Source organism: Hippocampus bargibanti, linkage group LG10 (assembly GCF_051943395.1).
Source record: "Hippocampus bargibanti isolate YZ-2025 linkage group LG10, ASM5194339v1, whole genome shotgun sequence".
In the NCBI taxonomy this organism is placed as follows: domain Eukaryota; kingdom Metazoa; phylum Chordata; class Actinopteri; order Syngnathiformes; family Syngnathidae; genus Hippocampus; species Hippocampus bargibanti.
The window spans coordinates 11,940,752-11,949,862 of record NC_142743.1 but is presented as its reverse complement, the minus strand read 5'-3'; the positions used below and the strand labels follow the sequence as shown (position 1 = coordinate 11,949,862).

The 9,111-nt window shown below is 40.5% G+C and overlaps 1 protein-coding gene across 1 annotated transcript; it reads right to left on the bottom strand.

Moving 5' to 3' along the window:
* Positions 1 to 1,600: 1,600 nt before the first annotated feature.
* anp32b (acidic nuclear phosphoprotein 32 family member B) lies at positions 1,601 to 7,736 on the bottom strand. The gene is made up of 7 exons (XM_089007019.1): positions 7,241 to 7,736; positions 4,175 to 4,324; positions 3,967 to 4,089; positions 3,510 to 3,702; positions 3,254 to 3,384; positions 3,094 to 3,160; positions 1,601 to 1,966 (listed from the first exon to the last, which is right to left on the bottom strand). The coding sequence occupies exons 1-7, from the start codon at positions 7,292 to 7,294 to the stop codon at positions 1,884 to 1,886; spliced, it is 801 nt and encodes a 266-aa protein (XP_088863145.1). The 5' UTR covers positions 7,295 to 7,736; the 3' UTR covers positions 1,601 to 1,883.
* Between the last annotated feature and the right edge of the window lie 1,375 nt (positions 7,737 to 9,111).

The window sequence follows — 9,111 nt, the reverse complement described above, 5'->3', positions numbered from 1 at the left end:
ACAAGTAGTATTAGTATGTGTGCGGATTTTTTTGTTACCATGTTTTCAACAGGCTAGAAGAAGAGCAAATCAGTCAATCGCATAATACGCTGGACTTAACATCTTCCAACAGTTTCCAGAAGGAATAAACAAGAGTCAAGGTATGTCCTCTCTATTTTCCATTTTTAGAAAAATATTTTTTCTTGACTCAACCTGTTTTGTGTATGACCACAAGACAAATTATTTAGTTTCATTTACGTGGATAAATTTGCCCTCATCAATTAGAACAGCTGCCTAAAAGCCCGCTTCAACTCTTAAAGGAAAGGTAATGTTCGTCCGAATTGAAACCGTTTCTGTGATTACAGTGACAGTTTACAACATGCAAACACTAAATCGAGTAGTAAAAAAAATCTACCATTGGTTTAAACTGAAACAATCAAGCTTTTGATAGTTCATTGCCTATCATTAATTAACATATAGGGGGGAAACGCAAAGGTCCAAAGGGTCTACAATTCTCATACTTCCAAGTGCTACATGATATCCAAATAGGTGTGTGCGCATGCGTGAAACTCACATGAGCATTTCCATTACACCTGTTTCGTCTTGAGCGGTCTTTCGCACGAAAAATGTTATTTGTCTATTAACTTTGACGCTAAATCATTGAGACACACATTTCATGACAAAAATGTAAGTCAGGGGTGTCAAAGTCATTTTTTGCCGCGGGCCACATTGTAGTTACGGTTTCCTCTACAGGGCCATTATGAATTGAGGGAAGTCATGAGAATTAGTTTCATCCCCTCCACATATTGCATACAGAAGGCACAACAAATGAATGAATAACTAGTTTTCAAATCTAAAGTCAAAAATAATTGACTGTTATTGTGGTTTACATACAATAAATTTACATTTTGGTTTGCAAGCATCATGGCACTTGACATGCTTGATTTGCTTTCACGGGCCGATTAAAATGATGTGGTGGGCCAGATTTGGCGCGTTTGGTGTGTAAGCCATCATATTTACCATCCCCCAAAAAGCCCCCAAAAAATCGAATTGTCTAACCTGAAAAAAAAGTTCAGTTCTGAGAATAAAAAGGTTTTAAGAATGAAAATTAAACGTTGACAAAGTGTCAAATTCATGACTGATCTTAATATGATCACCGGTATGTCATTTTTGCTGTATTATAAAAATGAATTTGGGAGGAAAAAAAATCCAGACCACGAGAATTTCATTCGGACGCAATACATTCCGGAAACCAGCAATGCACAAAATGTTAACATTTTATTTACAAAGTTGTTTTCTTGTCATACAGAAAGTAAAAATGTCGCTACAACCATGACTTGTGCAACAGGTGGCCACGCCCAAAAACAAAAAAAGGCATGGCTCACTGGCTGCACAGCTGCTATAGCAATAATTTTATTGGGGTCAGGTGGTTGGGGGGTCGAAAGGAAAGGACACAGAAAGAAAATAACCCTACCCCACCCTCCCCCCAAAAAAACAACAAATTTCAGTCAACAAAATATTAAAAGCACAGACCCAAAAACTAGACCACTCCCAAAGTCCTCACACGGGATACATAATGCAGGATTGACAGTGAAATTGTGGAATGCTGAGTGGCAGGATGCCTGAGAACCCCCGGGGGCTGTTTGGGGCGGCGTGGGTGGGAGGTGATTCTCACTTCCATGGTGGAGAGGACAGGGGGTGCTTAGGTAAAAAAAAGTTGTTTGGTGACGGGTGGGCCACACGAGCCACCCGTCCAGTATAGTCTTGGCCCAAAAAGAGAGCTCAGAGCTGGGCTAAGGGAAGGGCTTGGGGAGGGGTTGCAAGTCGGAGGAGGTCGGACGTTCGGGTTGGTAGGATGACCGGGTGGGGGAGGGGGGGTCGCTAAATGCGCTCCCTCCTGCTTTCTAGTCATCCTCTTCGTTGTCCTCATCCTCGTCGTCGTCTTCGGGGTCTCGCTTTCTCTTCTCGCCTTTGCCGGTGACTGTATCTGAAGGGGGTGTAAAAAAAAAAACACAAAATGAATCATAAGGATTAAGGCTGAGTTCTCGTCACTGCCCCATGGTTAAAATCAGTTACTGTCCATGAGTCTTTAAATCGGCTTTATACGTATTTCTTTGGAAAATCTGTTGTTTGAGTCTGAACCTTTTACATACCGTATGTATTAATACATAATTTTCAATGCAATTGAAAAATAAAGTATTTTGTCAGAAAGCAAATCATTCCCATAGAACTTTTCTCTCTTCTGTGTGGCCTAATAGAGAAAATAAAGAAAAATTGATGAATGTATTGTATATTTTTAAAGCACGTTCAACCATATATCCTAACATTGTTTTACATACCATATTTTCCATTGTATAAGGTGCACCGGTGTATAAGGCCCAACCCCAATGAATGGTGTATTTTCAAAGTTTTTCCCTTTATAAGGCGCACCGGAATATATGGCGCACCTGCAATGAATGAAAAACGTTTTCCTAATATAATATATAAATGTATACGTTTTCCAAATATAAGGAACGCCACATTATAAGGTGCTACAGTAGAGGCTGGGGTTACGCACGGCTTCTTCTTCTTCTTCTCCTCTTCAGAACTATTTGAATCATATTCATAACTGGATGAGTAACAAGAAAGCATCTTCTCCGAATCTGAAGCCATTGTTTTGATTCTCCAGCATGGCAAAGACGTCTTGGTGTGATGTCACGAACAAGGGGGCGGAACCTTCTGAAACTCGCCATCCCGAGGTCATTTTGAAGTACTTTTTGGACACTTTAAGTCATTTTTATTGGTGTTTTGCATTTGACTAAGAATATAGCCTGTGTGTTTTGGGTATTTTAGATGCTATAAAACGTTTTTCTGATGTCAGTTAGGAAACAAAAAAATGGTGTCGGTTGTCCTTTAAACTTGACACCTGTAACCTTTGTAATTTCAATTTGTGGCAACTTTTGTCTTGTAACAATTCTTGTAGCACTGCTCTCAAACCATTGTAAAAAAAAATATATTTGGTAACTATTTGACATTTTTTAAGACTACTCTGGTTTAGGGACAGCTTGTTGTGTTTTCATATTGTCATTGTTGGTGAAAATGTTCACTTTCCACAGTCTCGTCAATATTTCATACCATCGTCATCTTCCTCATCATCTTCCTCTTCATCATCGACTTCCCCATCCAGTCCGTAGTCTTCCTCCTATCGGGGAACATCCCCCCCCCCCAATTGAGTTTGCATCAAAGTAGAAATGGTCATCCTCATCTTGGCGCCATGGTGAGTTTTTGCCATTACCTCGTCTTCTCCGCTAACCTCCTCGTCGTCTTCTTCTCCCTCCACCTCCTCCTCGTCTTCTTCGTCCTCGTCTTCCTCATCAATGTCATCGTCCTCTCCGTCCTCGTCTTCCTCGTCCTCTCCTTCACCCTCTGGAGCGCAAATGTGTAGAGAGAATCGATTCAGGTATGTTTAATACTCCTACTTGATTATTTTTTAATAATAATGAAGTTCTATTTGAGACAACATGTATTTTCTTCGGGTCAAGAACCTCGACCTTCGTCATCATCGTCGTCCCCGCCGTCTCCGTCCACCTCGACGTCTGAGTCGGAGGCCTCCTTGTCTTCGCAGTCAAAGCCGTCCAGGTATGTGAGCTGGGGCAGCAGTTTGAACACGCTGTCCTTGTAGTCGCTCATGTTGGTGACTTTGCAGTTAAACAGGTCCAAACTTTTCAGGTGTTTCAGCTTTTTCTGCGAGTTCAAGAAAGGAAGCTATTTTTCCAGGGTCACCAAGGCTACACCCCAGATGTGCGTATTAACGACAGAAAATGTCACTCTAAAATGCCTGTAAAGCGTTCATAATAGAAAATATCTGATATTTAAATTGAATAAAAAAAAACATTCCATGCTATTACAAAATCCAGAAAATCCATCAGCTCAAAGGATATTGTTGGATTTAAGACATGTTGTAAATGAAAAAAAGTAAAATAAAAACTTTGGAAGCTTGGGACATACCAGTGGTTCCAACGTGCTAATCTCTTTCAATTTGTTGCCGCTCAGACTGAGATGTGTGAGGTTGGGGAGTTGTTGCGCTAAGACCTCCAAGCCGCCGCTGATGTTGTTGTCGCTCAGGTCCAGCTGAGAAAGAAGAGATGATAAGACTCCACGGCCTCTCAGCATACGGTAAGTGTCCGGCAGGCCGGACTGGCCAGCCGCCCCTTACCTTTTTGAGTTTTTCTAGTCTGGGTATGTTGGAGATTGATGATAAGCCGACATCTATCAAGCTGAGCAAAACCAGGTTGACAAATTCATCTGTGAGCCCTTCAGTGTTTCCATCGGTCGTTTTGCAGTTGTCCAGGAAGAGTTCTCTAACCTGAAAACAAGACATATTTTATTGTTGAATAAATAGCCCGTACTTTCTGGTCAGTATTCATAAACATGTCGCGGAACTCTTGATAGCTACAGTAAAGTCTCGTTATATCGATAGTACTGCTTATTACGATACTATTTCTATGAACGCAAGGAGAAAATTTAGATGCCGCAGGATCGGATATATCGATAGTCCGGTTATATCGATATATTTTTCCGACTCCCGAGAATATCGATATAACGAGACTTTACTGTACATGATGTGGCAGACAGTATTCACTGATGAAAAACATGTTCAAAGATGTCCACAGATAAATAGGAATACTGCTCCGCTGTCAAGAGTCTTATACGGACTCTATAGCATTGGTGATTTAGGATTGGATATTTTCGGGCTGAAAGGACTGTATATTTTTGTAAATATTAGGGAACCCATAAATGTTGTATACCCTTGAGAGTTTTGGGACTCTAAGACTGTGTACTTGTGAAATATAAGACGTTGAAGGGAACATTTACATACATTCTGAAATTTTATGGACTCTTTCGTCACATACCTTCTAAATCTTTAAGAGTCAACCCAAGTGGCCCACATTCTGAATTTTTGGGACTCTAGACTTGTAAACCTTCAGAAAGGTTAGTCCCTTAAAAACAGCCATATATATTCTAAAGTGCTCTCTGCAGGAGTCATCGACAAATGGGAGGGACTTGGGATTTTGTGCACTTTATCAGAGTTGTGAACTATTTGAAAATTTGGGAACTGACATTTTACATTCTGATTTCTTAGTTTCCTGGGCAGTTCAGTGTTCTGTGCTAAGTGTAACTTAATGTAATATATATTTCTCATGACAACTAAACCGTAAAAAATAATATCCTTACCAATAGCCCTAACTATATTACATGAATGAAAAGCGACGCAATTACTTCTAAATCCTTATTATCAGGAATGGGGGCGCAATTGAGAAGCTAGAGTTAGTTTGGTTAAAATAAACACTCGCCAGTGCTAGCCCTGCCTCGTCAACAAACGTGTTCCTATGACAAAAAAAGTTAGGATTTCTCATCGTAAAACACACCAAAACGGAGGTTCTTTCGGTTTTAAAAACAAATACAAATCACTAGTTACGTCCACCGTCGATACATTAAATTTTCGGCGGAGCCACACGAACCACGGGTGGCGGATTCGCCTAGCCTGTGACAAATGCAATGATTTTTTTTAGTCAGCTAAGCTACAAGCTAGCAGCTATCGCCCCTTTTAAACGCCGCCGTGCAGTAGACGAGAAGTGTGCGTGGCCGCCATTACCCAACGCCGCAGCAACGGGCAGGATTGCGAATACACCCTTTTTAGTGCACACTTTTAAGTTTCGTTTGCGCTCGGTGGAGAAAACGGAATATTCCTCGTCGTCGAACGAACGTCGACGGTGTTTTTGCTTTGACGATGTTTTTATGTAGAAGTGATGCGAAGGGGGAAAATACTGCGAACGGAAATTTAGTTCCCCCCCCCAAAAAAAAATCAAAGATGGAGACCGTTTCTTTCTTCCAGACCTTCAAAGACGACAGAATGACAACATGGCGACCCACGGAGAAACAGTATGCCACTCCGAGCCTGTTTTTCTTAAACTGACGCGCGTTGTTGAATAGACATCGTGAACACCGACGTGTTAACACGGCTGCATTTTAAAACACATTTCGCAGTCGCTTTTCTGTCCCGGGAACAAACAGCGGGCGTCGAGTTTTTGTCGACCCACGCGCGGGGCCCGCCACTAGGTGTCGGAAATCGTGTCAAAACGAATGACGGCTCGACTTTACGTTAATAAAGCCACCGCACGAGAACACAATATACCGAAATTATCACGTACAGTGTGACAACAGTGGCGTTTAAAGACGTTTGGATGTGAGTAGGATTGTAACGGGGATTTAATGACGCCATGCATTTTGTTGGGCTGCCACCACTATGGCGGATGGGCTAATATGGCGGGAAGACTGCAAATTGGGAGGCTGTCGTTTTAAATGAGACACGCGAGCCTCGAGGCCATGAAACAAACGCTGCAAACATTAATGCACATTTACTAGATCGGATATACCCTTAATAAGTCATCATTCTGTCATGCGCGGTGACTTATTCCCAAGTTTCGCAACACTCCCTTTTCTACTTAACATCTTCTCAACAAACCACATTCGGAAATACACTTAAGTGGATCATGATATATGAACCAAGCTAAGATAAAACTAGTCCAATGTGTATGTTATGTACAACATGATTGTTTTGCGGGGTCCAGTCATTTTTTGTTATTCATACTGAACGTGGCTTTTAGCACTAACCTGGTTATAATGACGTGACTGAGCGGAAATTGCTCATTTTTTAAATATTAAAAATATGTATGCGATTTTAGCCTCTCTGCCCAATTCGTGTTCAGTTCCTAAATACGAACAGTTACATTTTATTTTTGTTAAAACGAGCGCCCCCGTCCAGGGGTTAAGCGCCATGCTAAGTAGCAGCAAACATGGCTACCCAACTCCGTAGAAAGCCCAACGCGAGATCACCGAAATGCAGCAAGCGTGGGGCACTACGTTTCCCTCAAATATCCTCCGAAAGATCGTACTCGTGGTCAGGTCGGGACCGAGGCGCCTTTGGAGCTGCACCGCCGAACACACGAGGGGGGTGGCGGCTGTGAAACGGTTAAAGCGAGGCAAAAACGCCGAAGCGAGCGGAGGAATTGCCGTCTCAAAGTAGCGAGCGAACGCCGCGTTCCCCCTTCGTCTCTCGGATAGAGGCTCCGCATCGATCGACTCGAGAAAAACTGGTGTCTGTTACGTTAACCGTACTCTGAAGCAAATTTCAGGGGAGGAAAAAGTAGCAAGCTAAGCTAACGCGGCCAGCTCAGGAGGAAACTAAATGGCTTTGCTTTTAAAAAAAGGCACGACTCACTTCAGACGGTTTCTTGTTTCGTAGCTCCAAGTGGATCCTGTTTTCCATCAACATGGTGCCCGCCGGTGGTGAAACTTTTCTCGCCGGGTCTTTTTTGTTTTTCCTTAAGAGGGTCCTTCAGTCCAAAACGTAGAGAGATGCCCTAACGGCGGAGGGAGAATATAGGGGGTGGGGGGTAGCCGTGTATAATGAACTGAGCCGACGCTAAGTTAGTCGGAGAGGAGAAACCATGGAGGGAAACCGGACTGAAACAAAATATAATGCTCAACAGCGCCATCTAACACCAGAAACGCCCAGCCAAGCGCCTCCTAAAGGGGAAACGACAGAGCTTTAACCACAACACTGCTATGCTGTCTCTGAGTGTTGCTGCATTTAACTTAAAACAAGTTACCTATTTAATGTTAAAAAATGCTGACTATGATCACTTGCAAAATGAAGCGTGTATTTTCCTCCGCATTGCTTTTAAATTATTGTATAGCCAGGCCTGCTTTTGATTACTCCTGTAATGATTGTGACTTTTGAACAATAAACCGTTTGTTGGTTTCATCTTGCTGCCAGTTCTTTATTTTTGGGTGCACTTTGGGTTTCATTAAAGAGTGTTGTCCTGTATATGAGGTCCACCCTGAACGCTAAACCCTATCTCTTCCTCCTGAAACATATAATAATAATAATAATAATAATAATAATAATAATACATTCTATTTATAAGCGCCTTTCAAAACTCTCAAGGACATTTTACAGTCACAGGATATTTTTTTTTCTGCGGGTGAGCAGCGGCAGCTAGACGTTCGACGTAAACACTTATTAAATTTCCCAAAAGGCCTACTCGATAGTTGTGTGAAAGTTCAGAGCATTTGTGCTTTTCTGTATCAAAATACAACATTAGTATTGTGTGAATGTTGAGCATTCAAATTCATTCATTTTTTTATTTAATCATGTTTCATCACGTCACTCAGTTCAAAACATACAGGCATCAACAGATTAAGATCATCCACAAAAAAAAAAAACGGGAAAAAACGCCTGCATTTTTCCTGCATTCTGTAAATTTTTACAATAATTCCACTTTTCTAACAGTTCAAAACAGGTCACCAATTTCAGTTCATTTAGATTTCTCAGCTATTTTTTGTAAATCCTCAATTTTACATGTCTTTATGGTTGAATCTAACTTCCAAACATTTACAACATCAGTTTAGAAAAATATATAAAAAAATAAAAATATCTCAACTAACTCAGCATTTTACCATTAAAATATTTTGGTAATTCACAGTATCTATTCCTAGTCACAAATATCAAATGTAATGTCCATTGTAAATAATAAATGTCAATGTAATTAAAAACAAACGTAAAAAAAAATCATTTTAAAATTCTTGTACCTACTCAACACTTGAATTGAATATTCCCACTTGTTAAAAAAAATCACAATTTTCTCTTATAAAACTCCCATAATTGATTTGAAAAACAAATCGCAATTTTACCCATAACCGATAGTTCATGCTAAATTAAAAATATAACTTGCTGTGCTGTATTTTCATCTGTGAACTCTTCCGTATCCACATTTATTTATTTATTTATTTTTATGGATAATTTTGCATTTAAATTGTTTTTTTAAAGGATCGTTGTTGTGTTCATTGTACCTAATGTGTCAAATTTATAAACGTTCCTGTTCAATTTGAACATTAACGAGTATTTTGGCACTGAGGATAGTGTACCAGAAGATGTCGCTGTTTTGCGATTTCTCAACACAGGCCGCTTTGTTATTTATTTATTTATTTATGTATTTGTTTATTTGTTTGTTTGTTTATTTATTTTGCAGCAGACGTCGCGCTACAGTCATTCACGCACTTTAAGAAACGTGTGAATACTATTAGGAG